Source organism: Rhinatrema bivittatum, chromosome 1 (genome assembly GCF_901001135.1).
Source record: "Rhinatrema bivittatum chromosome 1, aRhiBiv1.1, whole genome shotgun sequence".
NCBI classification, from domain to species: domain Eukaryota; kingdom Metazoa; phylum Chordata; class Amphibia; order Gymnophiona; family Rhinatrematidae; genus Rhinatrema; species Rhinatrema bivittatum.
In genome coordinates, this window is record NC_042615.1 from 740,571,417 (window position 1) to 740,594,353 (window position 22,937).

General features: G+C 45.4%; 1 protein-coding gene across 2 annotated transcripts in view; it reads right to left on the reverse strand.

Annotated features, from left to right (window-relative positions):
* Positions 1 to 22,937, reverse strand: part of CCDC152 (coiled-coil domain containing 152) — a 168,451-nt gene that overhangs the window by 144,267 nt on the left and 1,247 nt on the right. For both annotated transcript variants that reach the window (XR_003852776.1, XM_029578028.1), the window contains exon 2: positions 6,090 to 6,195. Coding sequence is in view for 1 of the 2 variants with exons in the window: in XM_029578028.1 (XP_029433888.1) it covers positions 6,090 to 6,195 (106 nt within the window). In the remaining variant the exon portion in view is untranslated. The remainder of the gene's footprint in view (positions 1 to 6,089; positions 6,196 to 22,937) is intronic.

Below are 22,937 nucleotides of genomic sequence, written 5' to 3' on the forward strand. Positions count from 1 at the left end.
ATCATCTATAACATAGAAAACAATAACACTGATGGACCTTATAAATATGGCTATATAACTTTTAACAGGTTTACACAATCAAACATACCTTCTGTGTGCATCATGGAGCGCATCGGCTCACACAACTCATGAACTATTTGAAGAGGTAATCTTGGCGCCAAAAACAGCAGCTATCGCGATAGGTTCGTCAGTTAAGCCCCGCCCCCACTGTGAGCGGTTCAACCAAACAGATGCCATTCTACGTCCTTGTTTAGACCCTTAGGATGGACAGAAGACAGTGTAAAAATCCACTTCTGTTCCCGTCTACCCAAAATTTCAGAGTAATCCCCTCCCCTATATGGGGGGACAACCATCTCTAAATGGTGAAGACCCGCATTATAGAACATTGTTCAAACATTCGTCTCCTTAGGATGGATGAACCTTTGGTCACGCATTGGGTTCAACACCAACACACTATTGCTGAATTGGTGGTTTCCAGTTTTAGAGGTGGTTGTCCCCCCATATAGGGGAGGGGATTACCCTGAAATTTTGGGTAGACGGGAACAGAAGTGGATTTTTACACTGTCTTCTGTCCATCCTAAGGGTCTAAACAAGGACGTAGAATGGCATCTGTTTGGTTGAACTGCTCACAGTGGGGGCGGGGCTTAATTGACGAACCTATCGCGATAGCTGCTATTTTTGGCGCCAAGATTACCTCTTCAAATAGTTCATGAGTTGTGTGAGCCGATGCGCTCCATGATGCACACAGAAGGTATGTTTGATTGGGTAATTGAAATCTCCCATTATTATTGCACTGCCAAATTGGTTTGCTTCCCTGATTTCATCATCTGTCTGACCATTTTGTCCAGGTGGACGGTAGTAAACTCCTATCACTATACTCTTACCCAACACACATGGGATTTCTACCCTTATAGATTCTACTGAGTATTTACTCTCTTGTATGATCTTTATCCTGTTGGACTCTATACCCTCCCGGACATAAAGTGCCACACCCCCACCAAGTTGATCCTCCCTATCATTGCGATATAATCCACATGTTTATTAACCCCTTCAAAAAAATGAAGCAGATTTGTTAGGCAAGACTTCCCTTGGGTAAATCCATGTTTAATGTGTTCCATTAAACCATGTCTTTTTATATGATCTTTAGAATAGCTTGCACTATTTTTCCTGGCACTGAAGTCAGGCTCACTGGTCTAGTTTCCCCGATCGCCCCTGGAGCTTTTTTTAAATATTGGGGTTACACTTGCCACCCTCCAGTCTGCACTTCTAGGAATTGAATCCCAGCTGCTAAATCTTTGACCACTCTTCAAGCTTTCGTAAATCACTTTTTATTCTATCTAATTCTTCAGGCATGTCTACTCTGTTGCAGATCTTGGTATCATCTGCAAAAGACAAACTTTACCTTCTATCCCTTCCGCAATACCGCTTCCTGTGGCATTCCACTTAACATGGCTCTCTCTTTAGAGTAAGTTCCATTTACAGTGTCTCCTATCAGTCAACCAGTTTGTAATCCATGTCACCACCTTGGTGTTCATTCTCAAGCTTCTTATTATGTCAATAAACCTCTTATGTGGGATGGTATGAAAAGCTTTGCTGAAATCCAAGTAGATGACATTGAGTGCTCTTCCTCGATCCAATTCTATTTATTTTATTTATATTCCATTTTTCAGCACTTCAAAGCAGATTACATTCAGGTACTGTAGTTATTTTTCTGTCAGCAGAGGGCTCACAGTCTAAGTTTGTACCTGAGGCAATGGAGAGTAAAGTGACTTGCCCAAGGTCACAAGGAGCAGCAATGGGATTTGAACCCTGGTCTCCCTCCTCCACTAGTCACCCAATCAAAAAAAATCAATCAGATTTGTCTGACAGGACCTTCCTCTAGTGAATCCATGCTACCTTGGGTCCAATATCCTTTCTTTCAGCAGCGTTTCCATTAATTTTCCCACCACCGAAGTGAGGCTAACTGGCCTGTAGTTCCAGCCTCCTCTCTGCAACCACTCTTATGAAGCAGGTCCACAACCGCTCTTCAATTTTATTGCAATACTCCCGTTTCCAGGGATCTATTGAACAGGTCATTTAGTGGACCTGCCAAGACATCTGAGTTCTCGTAGTATCCTGGGATGTACCTCATCTGGCCCCATGGATTTGTCCTCATTCAGTTTTCCTAGCTCTTCCCATACATATTCTTCTGTAAAAGGAGTTGTGTCTAGCCCATTCCCTTCTACGGTCTTGTCAACCAGCAACGGTCCTTCTCCAGGGTCTTTTTTAATGAACACAGAACTGAAGTATTTAATATTTCTGCCATTTCCTTGTCTGTCTCGACACATTGCTCCTCGTCACCTTTCAATTTCACTATACCACTTCAGGCTTTCCTTCTCTTTCTTATTTATCTGAAAAATGTTTTGTCACCTCTATTTCTTGGGCAATCCTTTCTTCCGCTTGACCTTTTGCTTTTCTGATTTCTTTCTGTCTCCCTCATTTCCTTTATACTTCCTGAATGCTGACCTTTTTGCCTTTATTTTTGCAGCCACCTTTAAGTACCAAATCTGTTTCTTTTTCCTTGAGCTTTTGTTTACTTTTTTTAACATATAGATTTGTTGTTAACTGTTGTTCCCATTTGCCCATTTTCTCCCAGTTCTTCCTCCAGGTATATCCCCAGTTTTTCAAAGTCTGTATATTTGAAAATCAGAACTTGGGGCTTTGTGTGACTTCTTTGTATCTTATTCGCAATATTAAACCATACTATCTAATGATCACTTGTACTCAGGTGGGCACCTGTCAGGACATTAGAGACATTATCCCCATTTGTGAGCAGTTAGTCAAGAATTACATATTCCCTCGTGGGATCCAATACCATTTTTTGAGCATAGCTCCTTGGAGGGCATCCACTATCTCTCTAATTCTTGTAGATTCCGCAGAAGGGATATTCCAGTCTACATCAGGCAGATTAAAATCTCCAACAAGCAACACTTCTCCCTTCTTTCCCATCTTTTCGATGTCTTTGATCAGAACTCTGTCCAGCTGTTCTGTCTGAATTGGAGACTTATAGACCTCTCTGATGTAAATGGAAGTATCATCATCTTTTTTTAGGCTAGCCCATAATGCTTTTTCCCAATACTGCATTTTGACAGGACATCTAGTAATATGGGAGCTGTTGGTTTCAAATTAGTCAAAAACAACAAAACATTATCCATGTATAAGGATATTTTATAAATTTTCCCAGTAAACTTAAACCCCAGGTTCCTGTCTCACCATCTGTGCCAGGGCTTCTATGGCCAGATCAAAGAATAATGGAGATAAAGGGCAACACTGTTGAGTTCCCCACAGTATGGGGAAAGAATCCGATAAACAGCCATTGGTTAAGACTCTAGCTCGTGGATACACATATAAAGCCCTTACCCATGCGATAAAGCTGGGATCAAGTTGATATTTCTCAAGGATGGCAAATAGAAAAGACAAATAAAGACCACTGAAGGCAGTCTTAGCATCTAGTACCACAATTGCTCCATCCACCTTGTCTTTTAGCCATATGTAAAATATTAAACACTCTCCTCGTGTTAGCTGTAGACTGTCTATCTTTAATAAAGTCAATCTGATGCCCTAGTTCCATCATTAATGTTGCAATGCTGCTTGTGGGCCTAGCCACAAGCAGCCTCTCACCTTCTCCACGGCCCAGTTCTACTGCCGTTCCTACTCTGAGGCGGGTGAGCCGCCACTACTGTGCCTCCCTTGTGGCCTGGAGGCCGCTGCTTCCAACGCAGCCTGAGTGCCATCGCTTGTTCCTCGTGGCAGGCAGAGCCACCGCCGATGCTGCCATCTGTTCCTCGTGGCCCGGAGGCTGCCGTCGCCGTTCTTCTCATGCAGCAGGGGTACTGCCACCCTCTTCACTCAGCGGCGGGTGGAGCCGCCGCCGTTGCCTGCCTTTGCGGCATGAAGCCGCCGCCCACATGCTTCCTCCTTGCGGCGTGAAGCCACCGACATCCGGGCCTCGTTTCATGGCCTGGTGCCGCCTCCAGTCCTAGTCTTCACGGTTTGGATGCCCCCGCCGCTGTCCCCGGTCCTGGCCTCTCTCTAGGTGCGCGGCCGCACCTCTCCTGATTATTTAAAGGGCCTGCGGTGGGAAAAGCCCCGCGGCCCCACCTGATGACCTCATCTGGGCGTCTCTTCTTCAGCCCTATAAAAGGGCCCCTTCGCCTTTGCAAAGAGCCAGTACGTTCCTGGATTCCTTGTCTGTTCCAGCTCTTCATTCCAGGAGGCTCCGAGGTCCATCTTCGTTCCTTCAAGGTTCTCTGTTCTTCGTGGGAGCCCCCTTGTCTTCGTCCATGGTTCCTGGTCTCTCACCGGATCCTGTGTCCTTGTCCGTCCTGTCTTCAGATGTTTCTGTCTTCAGATGTCCTAGTCCTCTCCGGCTCCTCTCTTCGGATGTCTTTGTCCTCTGATGTTCCAGTTCTTCGATACCCGTCTCCAGTTGTTCCAGTACTTCCATTCCTGTGTCCAGTGGTCCCTGATCCTCTAGTTCCTAGTTCTGGGTTTCAAGCCTAGCCTCGCCCGCCGGACCTCACCTCCAGATGACCATCCTGTGAGTAAATCCATATCTGATCTGGTGTCCGTTCCCGGTCATTGAAGTCCTGTTCCGGCTGGATCCTTCTTCAAGGGCTGCCCGGATCCCTTCTTCATCCTGAGCTTCAGTTCTGCACTTGTCCCGCTCTCCGCGTGGTCCGTGACCAGCCTCTTCAGGTTGTGTAGGGCACTCAGTGGGACAGGGTGGTCCGTGACCAGCCCAGGGGGGGGCTGGTCACGGACCTGAAACCTGAAACCTCGTCCTAGTCTCCAAGTGCCTACGCCTCATCCTTGTTCCAGTGCCATCGCCTGTCCTCGACCTCTGTCCGTCCGGTCGCACCTACCGTTTCCAGGCAGCGGGTCTGAAAGGGCTGTCGAGTGGCCAGAGGGCTACCCCAGAGACAGCATTGCATTGCTGGGTCTCTTCTGGTGCATTCGGGTTCAGCAGAGGTTCTTCTCTAGCCTGTTCGCCCATGCTCGGATGCGTCTTGCATGTCTCGGCGCTCCCCTATGAGGAAAGGCTCTCCTTCCAGTGGCCTTAAATGCCGGCTGTGCATACGCCATGAAAAGCTGCCCGATCCCTGACCTTGGATAAAACAAACTCTTCCTGAAGCAGAAGGCCTGCGTTCCCTCTGCTGCTACCAGCACAAGTGACTCCAGCCACACAAACGACGCTTTTCTTTTTTATTTTAAAGTACCAGCACACGGCTCACTAGTAAAGGGACTTCCTTCCGCACCTACCAGAAAATAAATTCCCTGGCCTGCTCAACACCCTAGGAACCCAACCACCGAGGGGAACTGTTCAGAAACTACCCAAAAGAAGGGGGCAAAGGAGGGAGAGAATAAGTACTGAGACCAAGGAAGTGGAGGGAGGGAGAGGGCTAACTGTCTTCACCTCTGGACTCCCCCACAATCTGTCTGAATCTCCACCGAGGCACTCAACTGAGGGAGGGAGCCCTGCTATCATCTCAGGAGTCTGCCTTCAACCTGTCTACTCTAATCCTGACAGATCTATGTCCACAATCAAGTATGCATGTCCACCACCTGTAGGAGACAGAGAATTTTGGCAGGCTGATGTCACTGCAGTGCTTTGAGTGAGTCTCCATCTCCATCTGCTGGTTGGCATGCATAATCCACTTGTGTAGACTGGCCTGCCTCAATGCAGAGGAAAGCCTGAGTACTTACTTTCTTTAATATTACTTCATTAAAAGAGAGGGGTGGTATCTGTAAGAGAAATCCTGAAAGGACTCAGGGTTCGAGATTGACTTTAATCTATCAATCATACATGAAGATGACAGGGGCACTAATTTCATATACTGAAATTTCCCAAATACTATCTCATGCAAATTTATATTGTATTCCTGAGCTTTTGACAGAAATAAAGACAATTAATAAGCTGTAATAATTTACCAAATTGACGCTTATATGGTCAGTGGCTGAGAAATTCCCATATTATTAAACCCTAATCTGAATTTGCTTTCCTTAAGAATAGAATATTCCTAAGCATACAAATACCTTGTTGAACTTACCTTCTTTTATACTGGTTTCCTTTGTTTGACTTAGTTTTAACAATCTGATTGACTTTTCCAATTGTATTTCCAGAAGATTGTATTTCCCATTTCTTTCAGATATCTTCTGTTTAAAATGTTAACATAAGAATACAAACAGTAAGTATTTAATTTTTAAATCACATACATATGGTATATTTCATACAGAGAGTAGAGCACAAAAACTAATATTTAGTCCAAGCTTTACTAATAAGCGGGCAGACAGGTTGGGCCATTTGATATTTTTCTGCTGTCATTTACTGTTTTACTGAGAGGCAACAATCTGTCTCGTGGTCAGATGGGCACTTGCTGAAAATAAAACTATTGCCCACATAGATCCAACATTTCTATAAACTGCAGAACTGCTACATATGAACAGCTAATCCATTATCACAACTATTATATGGCAGTACAGATAACCATAGAACAGGCTGAACAGGGAATGTTATTTACTCTTTCAAATACTAGGACTAAGGGACACTCCAGGAAACTAACAGGTAGTGGATTTGAAAAAAAACCTAGAAAAAATAATTTTTCACTCAATGCACAATCAAGCTGTGCAATCTGTTGTCAGAGGATGTGGTCGCAGCTGGGTTTAAAAGGGTTTTGGACATGTTCCTGGAGAAAAAGTCTATAAACAATTATAAGCCAGAGAGGCTTGGGAAAATCAATGCTTACCCCTGAAAGTGAGCAACAAGGAATTCCTCTACTCTTTGGGATCTGCCAGGCACCTTCTAGTGATGAGGACTCGCCACTGTCGGAGACAGGATCCTGGGCTTTAGAGACCTTTTGTCTGACCCAGCATGACACATTTTATGTTATTATTAATTCCACTTATAGACTACAGAAGTAAAAATACTGTATCCTGTTCAATGTTAACAGTAATGACTTACATATTCAAAGTCATTTAGCTGGATAACTCACAAGTTATCCAGCTAAAATGCAAGTTTTGAATATCCACAGTCATGTTACTATATGGCTGCTGTGGCACCAGGCAGCTAGTATTATACAGCCCTGGAAATTTCTATTTGGTTTTCATTTTACAGTTCTGCTGTTTGTTAATGAGTGAGATTATTTTATTCATTTATTCTGAGTATTTCTTACCCGCACCCTCCTAAGTTCGGGGTGGGTTACAAAGTAACACACATAATACAGTATATTATTCAGGAAGAATTCTGCTCCAGATTTAAAGATTTCCTCCAAAATAAGTTTTGCTCCAGATGTATGAAGAAAATATTCCAGACTTTTCAATGTAAATAAGTACTAGGATAAAATAATTTTTGCACTGTAGTAAAACTTTGACAAGTCGTCCCAATATTTTACAAAGGAACAAAATCTTCATAAATCTTGACAGTTTTCAAACTCTCCAAAGAGGCTGATGCACTAACAAGCAAGAAGGTTTGCGACTAAAAACCTAAATTAGTGTGAGTTATCAAAAATAATGTGCACTATTTTGGGTTTAGTCCATGAAGTGCTGTTTGCAAATTTTTTTGCTTTTACAGTGAATAAAATTTTGCATGTGGTTTTTCATGTGTGAAATTTAATGAAAATCAATCATTAATGAGGTATTGCGTTACAAAATCATTCAAAGCAGCTCACTAGCTATTACCATGTAAGCAAACTCACACAAAATCAGGTTTGCAAAACTTGTTCCACAAAAAAAAACCCCCAATGAGGCGCTTTGGGGAGAGAGAGTGTTGTGCGTCCCGTCCCTGCTCGGCCTGCGTCCAGGCCTACTCACCCCACCAAGACTCCCACGGGTCCCGGGTCGTCCTCCCCTGCTACAGCAGCAAGCTCAGCCAGGCGTTGGCGTCCTGCGGCGGCGGTCGCCGGGCCTTCCACCTCCGACCAGGCCTCACGGCAGGGCTCGGCGACCTCGGTGGCGTTGGCCCTGCTCCTAGGTGCGCGCGCGCGCTGACCGGCCGGCTCCTTAAAGGGCCAGGGGCGGATCCCAGCTCCGCGGTGCACCCTGATTGAACACTCCTCAAAAGGAAGTGCCTGCCTGCACTTCCTTGCCTTGGCAATCGGGTCGATCACGCTGTGATTTCTAGTTTGCATCTGCGTTTCCAGTATTTGTTCCAGTCCTGTTCCAGCATCCTTCTGTCCTTCGTCTCCCCAGGTAGTACCTCTCAGACTGTCTTCTCGGTACTGACCTTTGCCTGTTCTTGACTACGTTGATCGCCGCCTGGATTTGACCTTTGTCTGTTTCCTCAACCACGTCTGCACACTGCCTGGAACTGACCTCTGCCTGACCACTGACCATGTCTGACTGCCGCCCGGAACCTGACTCCTGCTTTGGCTGACTATCCACGGACTGACCACTGGTATTGACCCCTGCTTTGGCTGACTACGCTATCTTGACTCTGGCCTTGATCCTTGTCATACATTCAGAGACTTTATTCTGGCCTTCCCTGGCACTTTGGACTTCTAGCCTGAACATCGTCCGCACACCCTTGATCGTGGTGGGCATACCTCTGAACTTTCTCTCAAGGAGATCCTGCGAGGTCCACCTAAGACCAGGCGGCCCGGGTAACCAAGGGCTCAACCTGAGGGAACCCTGGTTTGCTATTGGTGAAGCTCCAGTTAGCTTCTGTCTCCTTTTGTGCTCCGCCTCCTGGTGGCAGGCGCTCTCCGGGTCCAACCTGCACTAGGCCAAGGGTCCACCTCCTGGCGCAACAGGGAGGTTTACAAAATTTATCATAGTGAAATTTTGCACACATTTTTTCGGCAGGACCTATTTATTTTAATAGAAATACAGTACACAAAAATCACTATATTGCACACAAGACATTGCAGTTTAGTATATCACCCTCACAGATCCCTTGCCAATCTTTTCCTTCTGGGTTCACCCTAATTTTCCCGAGTTCGTGATCCTGACAAGCTAAGCAAAACTCAGGTACAATTCTTGAAGCTTATACTAAACAAAATGTAGTTTATTGATGATGAATGTATAAGAAACATATCTCCCTTTCTGGTTTACATAGGTCTGCAGTGTTCTAGTTAAGTTCAAACTCTTTTTCTGTCATCTGGTTGAGGCTTTCCTGAACAGGGGAATAGGGTGACTGCTGAAGTTGGTGGAGCATCAGAAAATTTGCTGCTGCCATGTGATCAACTCTCTGAGCTGCCTCCCCAGTCTGACATCATCAATAAAGACCAAGCTCAAAATGTCTCCTTTGATATGCTATCACGTGTGACATTGAACCTGCCTTTGATGATGCTGATGTCAGTATGTGGGAGGTAGTTCAGACCATTGGCAGCCCAGAGCAGGAGCAGAGCTTTACTAAGGTAACTAATGCCATCAGTCAGCAACAGCTCAAGGCAATCTACTGCCTGAGGTGAGGGATAGGATAAAATGAGATGCCCCCCCCCCTTCTGCCACCCCTGCTAAGGTACCCAAAAGGGATTCTCTCCAAGAGAAGCCCACATCAACTCACTATACAAAAGAAAATTCAAATTCTGGTATCAACTCATTAACAGCCTCACAAACACATTTTACTGCAGAAACTCTTTGAAGTAACACCAGGGAACTTTTGATTTTCAGTCACCTTGAGTTTGTCATGGATTAGTGGATAAGAGATGGAGGGGAGCAGGGAACACACAAACTTTCTCCTCTCTCACAAAACCCTTCTACCCTCTCTTCTTATTCCCCTCTTCCACTTTCTCATTCCCCCTTTCTCCTCATTCACTCCTTCCCTCTCAGTCTCTGCCTCCCTCCCACTCAACCCTTCCCTTTCCTCTCAGTCAGTCACCACTCACTCCCTCTCCTTCCCTCTCTCTCAGGTACACACATACTCATACACTGGTTCCTTCCTTTCCCTCTCAGTCACTCACCCCTTCCCTCTCAACAGTGCTCTCCCTGTCACTCACCCCATACCTTCCCTCTCAGTCGCTCAACCCATCCCTCCCACTCACTACCACGCAGGGTGTCTTCTTACTGGGGAGGGATGGGAACCCCTCCAGTGCATCACCAAAGAGCATTGCTCCGCAGGGCCAGTGCTAGCTTTTTTGCTGTCCTGTGCTGACCCCTCCTCATCCTGTGTTTTTTTTTTAACATTTAATTTTTATTCTTTTTCTAATTAGGCCAGTGAAGGGTATTAGGCATCCTAAGTAAATCTTACAACTTTGTGCCTAGACCTCCTCCCAATTCAGCCCTCTCCACACACAATTTAAAATTATGCATTTATAATACAAAAAGTACAGTCTTTTGAAGTAAAAATATATCACAACAACATGTATACTATCTTTTGCATGCACTCCTGCTGTGGTGACAACCAGAAAATCCTGCATAAAAGCCAAAAAGACACTTGGACATATGTTATTAGGATTATTGTAACGCACATTGGGTTTGGGCTTGGTCTTCAGAAAGCCATGAGCAAACTAAAATACAATTACAATATAATAAACCTCCCATTCCAAAACAGCACTAACTACCAGCACTCAAACAGTAACAACCCTACCTATGAAAAGGCAGCATTGCAAATATTACACCAGGCTTTAAAGCACAAATATACCACTTATCAGGAAAACAGAATCAAGCTGGTCAGTTTCCATACTCTCCAAAGAGGCTGATGCACTAAAGCAAAAAGCTTTGCACACCAAAACCTAAAATAGTGTGAGCTAACATAAATAATATGCACGAAGCGCTGCTTGCAATCCACAAAAGGACATCGCCTCCTATCCCATGACATTTTAGCTTTCTTAGAAGCCTCTCATGCGGTACTTTGTCGAACGCCTTCTGAAAATCCAAATACACCACATCTACCAGTTCACCTTTGTCCACTTGTTTATTCACACCTTCAAAAAAAGTAGGAGATTTATGAAGCAAGACTACCCTTGGATAAATCCATTCTGGCTGTGTTCCATTAAACCATGCGTATCTAAATGTTTTCTGATTTTATTCTTTATAACAGTTCCCACCATTTTTCCTGGCACAGAAGTCAGGCTCACAGGCATCTCATCATCTATGGAGTCTTTTGCTGGCAGGAAGTGGAAACCCCGTCAGCTCATTATCCAGCGGCGTGGGGTAATTTGCTGGTGGGGATCTGCGTGGGAAAGAGATGGAAGACAAATGGTGGGAAATGTTCCATCTATAACATTGCTAATGCCGCATTTCAGGAATGACTTCTTGACCATTTTTTTTAGAACTGACTCACAGGAATCCTTTACCCATTTCGCTATCAAATCAATGTCTGGGTTCATCAAGTTCCCTTCCTTTTGTTAACTTTGCTTGACCAGAACACATCCACCGTTGTCACAATTAGTCCTTGAAAGGCTTGTTGAGCAGACATCTAATGACTGGAGCATTGATATCAGATCTCCTGGAATCACTGCTTATGTGGTCACCATTTTCTTTGGATCATCCTTCACATCCTCTGTTATATGTGCGAGTAACACCAACAGTGAAGGTCGTTTTCTTAGTCTCGCACCTGGTCGCATACCCCACACATCGCACAGCCAACATTTTGCTCCCTCCTTATCCATCCAGCCTTTAGGATAAACCTGAAGAGTTACGCCTGCTGGAATTTTTAGGTTCTTGGGCATCATTTTCCTCTTGAATATTACCACCGAATGCAGTTTTGTGCCATCTGCCACGCAAGATAGGACCACCGTGAAATGGGTTTTTTCATGATCAGTTGTTTTTACAAGTACAGTCTTCTCACCAACACCGCTAAAATGTGATTGCTAAGATATCAAATATTATCAGCGTTTCGTCCATATTACCATTGTTATTCACATCAAAATGATTCTCTATTCTTGCTAAATAATGAATTTGTGGAACAAACAAATCTTTCATCAAGCTCTTAAGGCAGTTTCTGTGAAATCTTTGTGCGCTGACGAAGGCACAATCCATATCAGTTCATGAACTGTGAACACCAACCAGATGATGCTGTGAAATTTCGGACCTTTGATCACTGAATATTTTTCTTCTTTTGCATTTGAAGGGCACAAATCCTAATGCTCGAGCAAGACATGATGTAGCCATTCTTTCTGTATTCCATTACCCAGTCATTCAAATCCTTTTCCATTCCATCAAAAGGTGCAATTTTGAAACATAATGCTTTCTTTGATTTTGGCATGTCTACTAGCTTTTCATCATTTTTTCTCCAATCTCGAGTTTTTCACTAAAATCAAATTCTCTTGCAATCACACAATTATTGGCCTCCTTTGCACTTTCAATAATCTTCAGTTTAAGCAATGCGGTGTAAGATGCTCTCTTTTTCTTCTCAGAGCTTATTTTCCTGAGGGTAAGAATCCTGCTGTTAGAATCCTTCTCTCCCTCCCCCATGGATGTCCCTGCTATCTGAATCTTTCCTCCCTCCCTCATGGCAGCCCCTGCTATCTGAATCCTTCCCTCCTTCCTTCCCCCATGGCTGCCCCTCCTGTTTGAATCCTTTCCTCCCTTCCTCATGAATGTCCCTGTTTGAATCATTTGCTCACTTCCCCTCCCAATCCCTTTACTCACCCGCTGCTATAAGAACGATGACAGCACTTGTACTTGCTCAGGAACCTCCTCCCTCTTCCCCTGCAGTGTCCCAGTGAGGAGGTAGGACAGCTTCTCCCCAACTCCTCCAGCTCCCTTCACTCAACCGCCACTGCTATGAGAACGACTGTGAGCTTGCGGTCGCTCAGGCATGTCCTCCCTCCTCCCCCACGAGGTCCCAGTAACACGCTTTGAACCATGTGGTTCTAAGTGCACTAATCAGACCCTGGCTAGGGAGGAGGGAGACTGTGCCTGAGCAACCTCAAAACCTGTCGTTGTTCAGATAGCAGGTGAGATAGGGAGGGGGTGCAGAAGAGAAGCTGTCTAAATGCCTCAATGGGGGAGGAGGGAGAATGTGCCTTAGCAACTGTAAGTGCCACCATCATCCCGATAGCAGCAGGTGAGTTAAGGGATCAGGAGGAGGAGCATGTGAATGATTCAATCATGCATCTTGAATTACCTGCATTAATGTGGATTGACTCATGGATAAGGTGACCGCGATTTTAAGGATCGATTTTTAGACTAAAATTTATCGACTTATACACGGGTATATACAGTATACAGACAGCTAACCAAAGGTTTCTCATTTTAAACCCTCACATCAAGTTTGTAGTATTTTATATCTTTCTAGAACTTTAACCCATGCAGTGTAATTGATATTAAGTGATGATCACTCAATCTGTTAGATAAATCCCCAAGATGGCTTTTCTAGTTGTTTCAAAGACTTTACAAGTCACTATAACTGTGATCCAGTTTAAATGATGGGATTTCAAATTTTGAGTAAAAAAATTAAAGTCAGTCATTTTTACCATAAACTACAAAAACAATTAAGCAACAAAAAGTGTTTTTGAAAAGGCTGAGGTCAGGCTGGTGTTGGTTGTGACAGTAAAACTATCTAGCCTGCAGTTCTGGCTCATCCTCTTTCCACATCCTCTATCATTCAGCTTCTCAGCACCACAGGAAATAGGAAATTTAAGGACCAGGATGGAAGTTGTATGTGTCTATTACTGATGACAACAGATCAAATGAAGAGCAGCTCTTTAGCTGGCTAGTCAAATTTATTTTAAAATAAATCTTTACTACCTGCTTTTTTGATGTTTTAGAGAGAAACTGGGTAAAACAGAAGACAACATTTTGAGCAGAAACATGATACCCTTGCTTCTGCATCACCATAGCTCTCAATTTCCTTCTGCAATTCAGAGGAAGATTTTGTACCAATTCTATGCCACATTAGCATCTATTTGAATTGTTTAGTATATTAATATACAATTTATTTTACATTATAAATAAAGTAGTTTTCCAACCTGTATAATTTTCTTTTTGTTTTTTTGAGTGAGGAAATGGAACATCAAGTCGCTGCACAGGAAGGGGAATTCAGAAACGGGAGCGGGAGAGGATGAAAGAACCAGACCTGGGGTAAGGAGAGGGATTGAGTACCAGGGAGAGAGAAAGACCAGAGATGGGAGGAGAAAGGAATACCTGGGATCGGCAGTGGCAGATTCAGGGACCTGTGGCAAGGGAAGTGGGGTGGGGGAGGAAGGTTTGAATCCAAAATCTGGGAGACAAAATCCAGACTGGAGGAGGTTGTCTCTCCCCAAGCTCTGGTTCTGCTCCCTCTCACATCCATACCCTCTCTCTAGCTTCTTCTTTTGCCCCCCCAATCTTAATTCTCTCTCATTTTGCCAGATCTATTCTCTTACACACACACACACACACACTGTGTCTCAGACCACATCTTCCTCCCGAATTTTGCTTTGAACCACCTAGACACCATAGCATTATTTTTAAAGCACCAATCAGACTCAAAGTAACAAAGAAAAAGGAAGCAGCCTGATACACCACTCTGCTCCAACTTCTCCCAGACCAACTGGCGACAAGAGACATCAGCAGGTAGGAAGTGGAACAGGGTGGATTGATGGAGGGTGGGGTGTTGGTAAGAAAGAGATGCCCAAACATCTCAGCCTAGTTCCTGAGATTCAGCAGGGAACCTGGCAATTCTGCTGCAAGAACTAGGTTTTGAGGCCTTTGCTTTAGTATCACAGTAAACTTAGGACTTTGCTTGCTTCAATCTTTCCTACATTCGTTAAGTAATTTTCCCTATAACAAATAATAAATTATCAGGTAAGTAGTAATTTCTAATTTCTCAACATTCAGACAGGTTAATCACGACAAGTGGGATATACCCAAGCTACTCCTGAAGAGAGCAGGAGGCTACCCACGGTCCAACCAACACCGCTCGCACAAAGGCTGCGTCCTCCCAGGCCTGCACATCCAGATGGTAATACCTGGAAAAAGTGCGTAGGAAGGACCATGTTGTCGCTTGGCAAATTTCAACAGGAGACAACAATCAAAGCTCTGTCCATGACACTGCCTGAGCCCTAGTGGAATGAGCTCTAACCTATTTAAGTAATAGCTGCTCAGCATCCATATATACGGCCGTGATAATCTCCTTAATCCAGTGGGCTATTGTAGCCCACGATGCCGGCTCACCCTGTTTACTCCCACCGTGGAGTACAGACAGACTGTTGGTCTTCCTAAGAGGTCTAGAAACCTCCAAATACCTCAAAGGATGTCGCTTGACATCAAGCATATTAGTCTCTTGTATCAATGAAGCATGATGAAGGTAAGTGACAGTCGACTTTGTTAATCTGTGGATAATAACTGTAGAAGTCTTTCTAATTTGGCATCTTCCGTTGTTTGCTGATCTAGGCAGTAATGGGAAGTGAAAGTATGAAAAGATGCCTATGTGGCTGCCTTGCAGATATCCAGTGGTGGAAATTGTCTGAGATGAGCCAGTGAGATTGCCACCGCACGCATTTGATGTGCCGTGGGTTGCAAAGACAGCTTGCACTGGCGTTTCTCGTAGCAGAGTTGTATACACTGAGTTATCCAACTAGAAATGGTACGTTTAGCTACTGGAAGACCCGGAGCATTGGGGATGAAGGAGACAAAGAGCTGCGATGGCCTGGTCTGCGACTGGGTTCGTTGTTTATAGTAAGCCAATGCTCTTTTGCAGTTTAGGTATGCAGTAGTTTTTCCCATTCGTTACAATGTGGTTTTGGACAAAACATTGGGAGTTCAATGGACTGGTTGAGGTGGAATTGGGAGATTACCTTCGGTAGAAAAGTTAGATGAGTGCGTAGGAGAACTTTATGGTGATAAAATTGGAGGTACGAGCTATAGTGTACTAATGCAATGAAAAAATTGAATGGCTAACCTCTTCACTTCACTTCTACACCCCCTCAAGAATCACCAGATCAACCAGAACAGGGATGCTGCCAATTCCTTCCCCCAAAATTGCCCACCTAAATAATGTAAGAGAAAGAACTCTCTCTATTGCTGGACCCCTTCTATGGAACTCTATTCCACAGGAATTACGACTAGAAGGATCACATTATTTAAAAAGGGGATTAAAACCTGGCTTTTTAAACAAGCCTACCAAGAGCTGTTAGCATAATTATCTCACTCTTCTGATTTTATATCAAGGTAATGTATATTTTTATTTTTATTATACTATCTCTACCCTAACTATACTACTTCTCTAAGTGTTTAAATTTTGATTATTTAGCCTATTTAGTTTACTATGTTTATTATTTATATTATGAAACAATGTATTTACTTCCTTTCTTCTTTGGAAATGCAAATAATTTTAAATGATTAATTGCTAACTACTGTAAACCGATTTGATATGCTTGCATGAAAAGTCAGTATATAAAAATTATTAAATAAATAAATAAAATAAATAATGCCTGTTATTCACTCACTCGTCGAGCCGAAGTAATTGCGGTTAGGAATACAACTTTCCAGGTAAGGAATTTGATATGTGCCGAGTCCATTGGTTCGAACGGTGGAAACATTAATTGTACCAGAACCAGGTTGAGATTCCAGGATACTGGAGGTTTGGAGACTGGAGGTCGAAGATGGGTTAGTCCCCGAATAAATCGAGAAACCGATGGGTGATGTGAAATCGGTTGACCTTCAGGAAGTCTATGGAAAGCAGCAATGACACTGAGGTGAACTCTGACCGAGGCTGTAGCAAAACCTGCGATATACAAGGTTTGTAGATAGTCTAACAACTTGTCTGGTGCACAGGTGAGTGGTCTATACCCTTGGATCCGCACCATGTTGCATACCTCTTCCATTTGAATTGATAACTGCGTCTCGTGGATGGTTTCCTGGATTCTAACATTATGTCCTGGACTGTGATGGAAAACCCCTGCTCAGATAAAATGACCCGTTCAACCTCCAAGCTGTTAAACGTAGGGAGGAGTGGAGCGGGTGAAGGAGTGTTCCTTGCTCTTGAGACAGGAGATCTTCCCAATCTGATAGCCATATCGGTGCGTCTGTGGACAACTGAAGTAGGTGTGTGTACCATGGTTGTCGAGGCCAGGCGGGTGCCACTAGAATCAGTTGTGTCCCGTCCTGCATGCACTTTTGTAGAGTACGTATGATGAGCGGAATCGGTGGAAACGTATACATTAGTGGTTCTGTCCAGGGGATGAGAAATGCATCCTGGGCGTCCCTGCGTGGACTTGGCCACACGGAGCAGAAGTGAGGCACTTTCCGGTTGGATTCGGTGGCGAAGAGATCTATCAATGGTGCTCCCCATTTGTGGAAGATGGTTTCCGCTACTTCATGATGGAGGGACCATTCATGCGGGTGAAAAACCCAACTCAACCTGTCTACTCGAGTGTTGGTGATGCCTGGTAAGTATGTCGCCTGCAACTGAATTGAATGACTGTTGGCCCATAGTAAGATGGTGAGGGCTTCCCTGCACAGGAGCCATGAGCCCAATCCCCATTGTTTGTTGATGTAGAACATAGCCACTTGATTGCCTGTGTATACCATGACTCGGTGGCCTTGGAGGTGGGAAACGAAGGTTCGTAGGGCGTAACGTATTGCCTGTAATTCCAGGAAGTTGATTTGATATGACTGCTCCTGTCTGGTCCAGAGACCTTGCGTCTGGAGTTGGTTGAGATGCGCTCCCCAGCCTTGCGGGAGGCATCCGTGGTGAGGACTGCATTATGAGGCAACAGGGTGAACGGCGCTCCTTTGGTGAGAGTTGAACGTTGTAACCACCAATCAAGCTCTCTGATCATGGTGGTTGTTAAGAGTATTCTCCATGTCAATGGCTGTGAATGTTGTTTCCATTGTCTTTTGAGATCCCACTGGATATGTCGCATGTGGAGTCGTGTGCCACTGCGTGGATCAATGCCACCATATGTCCCAATACACCATAAGTCCCAATACACCAGGCGGGCGGATGGCGACTTGGTGATTTTCAGTCATCGGAATAGTTGACGCAAAGTTGGATCTCCTGTCGTGAGGCAGGAAGACTGTGTTTGATAGTGTCTAGATAGGCTCCTATGAATTGGAGTTGTTGGGTAGGCTGAAGGTGGGATTTCTGGTAACTGACTACTAGTCCCAATTCATTGAGGCAAGTTATTGTATTGTGGAGATGTTGGCGGAGCATGGTTGGGGTCGAAGCCACAATCAGCCAATCGTCGAGATAGGGAAAAATGATTATTCCCTGTTGTTGGAGGAATGCCACCACCACTGCCATGCACTTGGTGAACACCCGAGGTGCTGTCGATAGACCAAAGGGAAGTACCTTATATTGGAAGTGCTGGCTGTTGACTTGGAAAGACAGGTATTGCCAGGAGGCAGGATGCATTGGAATGAGTGTATGCATCCTTGAGGTCTATGGAGCACATCCAAGCATTGGGTTGGATCAGAGGTAAAATGGATTTTAGAGATATCATCTTGAACTTTTCCTTGACTATGAATTTGCTGAGGTCCAATATAGGACGGAGGTCCCCCGACTTCTTGGGTATGAGGAAGTAAGGGGAGTAGAACCCCGTATTCTGTTGGGAGGTAGGGATGCGTTGAATTGCTTTTTGTTGCAGTAAGGCAGTCACCTCCTTCCCCAAAAAGGTGGGGTTGGACCTGGTCCCTCTGGATGTTAAATGCGGGAGAGGGGGTAGGGAGGGGAAGGGAATCCGGTAACCGAGACATAGAAACATAGATATGACGTAGGGCGTGCGCTCCGAATGATGTACCAGCAAGGGCGCGAACCTCAGGGGCGTCCGCCTGAACTGACGTCATCCGCTTCCAATATAAAAGGTCTCAGAAATTGCTAACGGATTGAGTTAGCAAAGGGTTTCGCTACCTATGCTACTCTGCCTCCTCGGACTTACCAGGGGCACCTGCTCCTCGGGGGCCTCGCTCTCTTTTCTCTATTCCAGATTGCCGATAGGAACCGGTACTCGCTCCTCAAGGGCCCATGTTCCTGAACACTCTGAAGATTCTCTACTGCCTGGAAGCTATCACAGATACAGACAATTGTGAGTTACCATTGCTCTCTCAGAGCTTTCCCTGGAACCAGGTACTCACTCGAGGGCCTAATCCTTTCCAGCTTCTGAGCCTTCTAAAGACCTTATGTGAGATATGTCATCCAGTTCTGGCTATGAACACAGTATACCTGTCTACTCACTATCTATAGTTTCTCTACAGCTCGGCTACCCTGGGATAATGATTCCAGTACCCAAGGAACTTCAGCCCTCCGGGGGTAGCAGCTCACTACTGCCACCTCTGGTGGTTCTACTACCTGTCTATTAAAAGAATTCTGTGTCTGTCTCCATACTCAAGCCTAGCCGGTGGTCCCTCTCAAGATATCCTCCTGGGGGCGCAGTCATCTGCCATCGACCCAAGGATTCACCTATCTACATTCCTCTACAGCTGAGTGTCCTCTCCAAGCACTCCACTGGTAACAGATGGCTACTCCTTTCCTACCAGGGGTCTTCAGTAACAGATTCATAACAGCTTGCTAACCACCTCCTTCTGGAGCTAGTACACAACAGATTGCTACTCCTAGCTCTAACACAGAGCTTTCCTACAAGATTGCTAACTTCTCCCCTTCATAGGAGTTTAACCATAACAGAGTGCTAGCTCCTCCCTCCAGAGGAGCTTGCACATAACAAGAATGCTAACTCCTATTTGATGTCTCCGCCCATCCGGCATCTGATCCATAACAGATTGCTAACTCCTCCCTCTTGAGGTGTCATTCACAACCAGCTTGCTAGCTCCTCCCTCTAGAGGAGCTCGCTCATAACACCAGGCTACGCGCCATGCAGCAATTGCGGCCACAGATGCACGTGAGGAGGTCTCGAAGCCTTCATAGACGGTTCGTAAGAGATGACGGATGGCTTCCTCCATGGGAGTGTGTTCCAGGGATTGGGAAACGTCCTTAACCCGTTGAATTAAATCATAGATGTACTGGACAATGTAAAATTGATGGTGGTTGATCCTCGCTGCCAGCATGGACGCCTGGAAGGCTCGCCTCGCAAAGTCATCTAAGTAGCGAAGGTCTCTACCAGGGGGTGTTGCTGAATCTAGTTTGGATATTGCATGCTTTAGCCATTGCTGACTCCATGACGATGGAAGCATGAGGCAATTGAGGTGGAGTGTAATAAGGCGAGGGTTGTATTTTATGTTTGAGGTCCGTTTTCAGGGAGACTGCAGGGAGAGTGAATGGGGTCTCCCAGGATTTTTCCAGAACAGTGTTAAGCACTGCATGCACCGGTATGGAGGTCGGCTCCACTGGCAGATCGAAGTTTTCAGTAAGTCAAGGGTGTTGGCTCTCGGGTCTGGCACCTTCTGAATATTGATATTGAGTGCCTTGCCCATCTTATCCAAAAATTTAGGATATGTTAAGTCTTCCGGCAGGGAATAAGGTTCCGCAGGTTCCTCACCCGGGTCGGAAGGGTATCCAGTGGGGGAGTCCGGAGATGTAAGTGGGACCACTGGAGAGACCAGCTGTGGCATGGAGGCCGGAGATAGTGGTACCCTTGGGGGCGGTGGAGATGGGGCCGGTGGGGATGGCGATCTTGACCATGTGGGTGAGAGCTGGACAGATGGTTGCGGAGACTGCCCGCCATTGCTTGGTGAGGAGGCTGACATTTGTAATGAAGTCTGTATTACCTTGAGAAAAACCTGATAAGGCCAGTGAGAGGTTAAGGAGTATGTAGTATACTTGGATTTTCAGAAGGCGTTTGACAAAGTTCCTCATGAGAGGCTTCTAGGAAAAGTAAAAAGTCATGGGATAGGTGGCGATGTCCTTTCGTGGATTGCAAACTGGCTAAAAGACAGGAAACAGAGTAGGATTAAATGGACAATTTTCTCAGTGGAAGGGAGTGGACAGTGGAGTGCCTCAGGGATCTGTATTGGGACCCTTACTTTTCAATATATTTATAAATGATCTGGAAAGAAATACGACGAGTGAGATAATCAAATTTGCAGATGACACAAAATTGTTCAGAGTAGTTAAATCACAAGCAGATTGTGATAAATTGCAGGAAGACCTTGTGCGACTGGAAAATTGGGCATCAAAATGGCAGATGAAATTTAATGTGGATAAGTGCAAGGTGATGCATATAGGGAAAAATAACCCACGCTATAATTACACAATGTTGGGTTCCATATTAGGTGCTACAACCCAAGAAAGAGATCTAGGTGTCATAGTGAATAACACATTGAAATCGTCAGTACAGTGTGCTGCGGCAGTCAAAAAAGCAAACAGAATGTTGGGAATTATTAGAAAGGGAATGGTGAATAAAACGGAAAATGTCATAATGCCTCTGTATTGCTCCATGGTGAGACCGCACCTTGAATACTGTGTACAAATCTCGTCGCCGCATCTCAAAAAAGATATAATTGCGATGGAGAAGGTACAGAGAAGGGCTACCAAAATGATATGGGGAATGGAACAACTCCCCTATGAGGAAAGACTAAAGAGGTTAGGACTTTTCAGCTTGGAGAAGAGACGACTGAGGGGGGATATGATAGAGGTGTTTAAAATCATGAGAGGTCTAGAACGGGTAGATGTAAATCCGTTATTTACTCTTTCGGATAGTAGAAAGACTAGGGGGCACTCCATGAAGTTAGCATGGGGCACATTTAAAACTAATCGGAGAAAGTTCTTTTTACTCAACGCACAATTAAACTCTGGAATTTGTTGCCAGAGGATGTGGTTAGTGCAGTTAGTATAGCTGTGTTTAAAAAAGGATTGGACAAGTTCTTGGAGGAGAAGTCCATTACCTGCTATTAAGTTCACTTACAGGTCTATCCTGTAAAGTGCGGCCGCGTTTACCCTGCTCCTAAGCCGCGTTTTACTCACTTTCCGGCCACGTTATCCCTTCCTGCGATCCCGAATCCACTTTAACCTACTCCTACCGCGTCCTAAAATCCCCGGCCAACCCCTTCCGCACGCGGCATGGATATTGCATGCAAACGAGCGAATTAGCTATTCCCTAGCATCCCATAACCCGTGCCCCGACTATCGCTATCTTTCCCTGCCGTTTTGTCGCGCGTTTAACCTGCTAACTTACCGCCTACCCTGACCCCTGCGGTAGAGGCAGGGGTAAGGGTAGGTGGCAAGCTTTCCCCCAGCCCCCGCTCACCTGCCCCGGCCGCGATCATGGGTGCCGGTCTCCGGGGCAGCCCCAGTCCTCTCCCCTCCTCCCGAAGCAAAAAAAAAAAAGCGAAAAAACCAGTCCCCCCTCCCCTCCTCCCGAAGCAGGGAGCGAAAAGCAGCCTTGCTCCGGGAGGAGGGGAGAACCTGACAGCGGCGAAGCAAAAAAAAAAGCGAAAAACCAAAACCAAAAGCAAAAAGTAAGTCGCTTCGCCGCTTCACCGTCCGTGTCTCTTCTTCCCTCCTCCCGGAGCAAGGCTGCTTTTCGCGCCCTGCTCCGGGAGGAGGGGAGAAGAGACAGCGGCGAAGCAAAAAAAAAAAAAAGCGAAAAACCAAAAGCAAAAAGTAAGTCGCTTCGCCGCTTCACTGTCAGTGTCTCTTCTTCCCTCCCCCCCGGAGCAGGGCGCGAAAAGCGCCCTGCTCCGGGAGGAGGGAAGAAGACATTTGAAATGACAGATACCAGCGTGGCGTGAAGCGTTAGGCCTGCGCACCCAGGATACTGTATAGGCGCTCTATCCAGTAAAATGGGTTGCGCGGGCCTAAGGCTTCACGGGCCCTTCTTAGACGCGGTTTACATTTACATAAAATTATTGTTCAGGATAGAGCGGTAGGTGAGCTGCACTGTGCGTGCGGCAACCGCGGGTGCCGTGGGCACTAACGCAGCTCTTCCTACCGCTCGGTACTGGATAGACCTGTTAGAGAATAGCCACTGCCATTAGCAATGGTAACATGAAATAGACTTAGTTTTTGGGTACTTGCCAGGTTCTTATGGCCTGGATTGGCCACTGTTGGAAACAGGATGCTGGGCTTGATGGACCCTTGGTCTGACCCAGTATGGCATTTTCTTATGTTCTTAGACTCCCAGAGAACATAAAGCTGT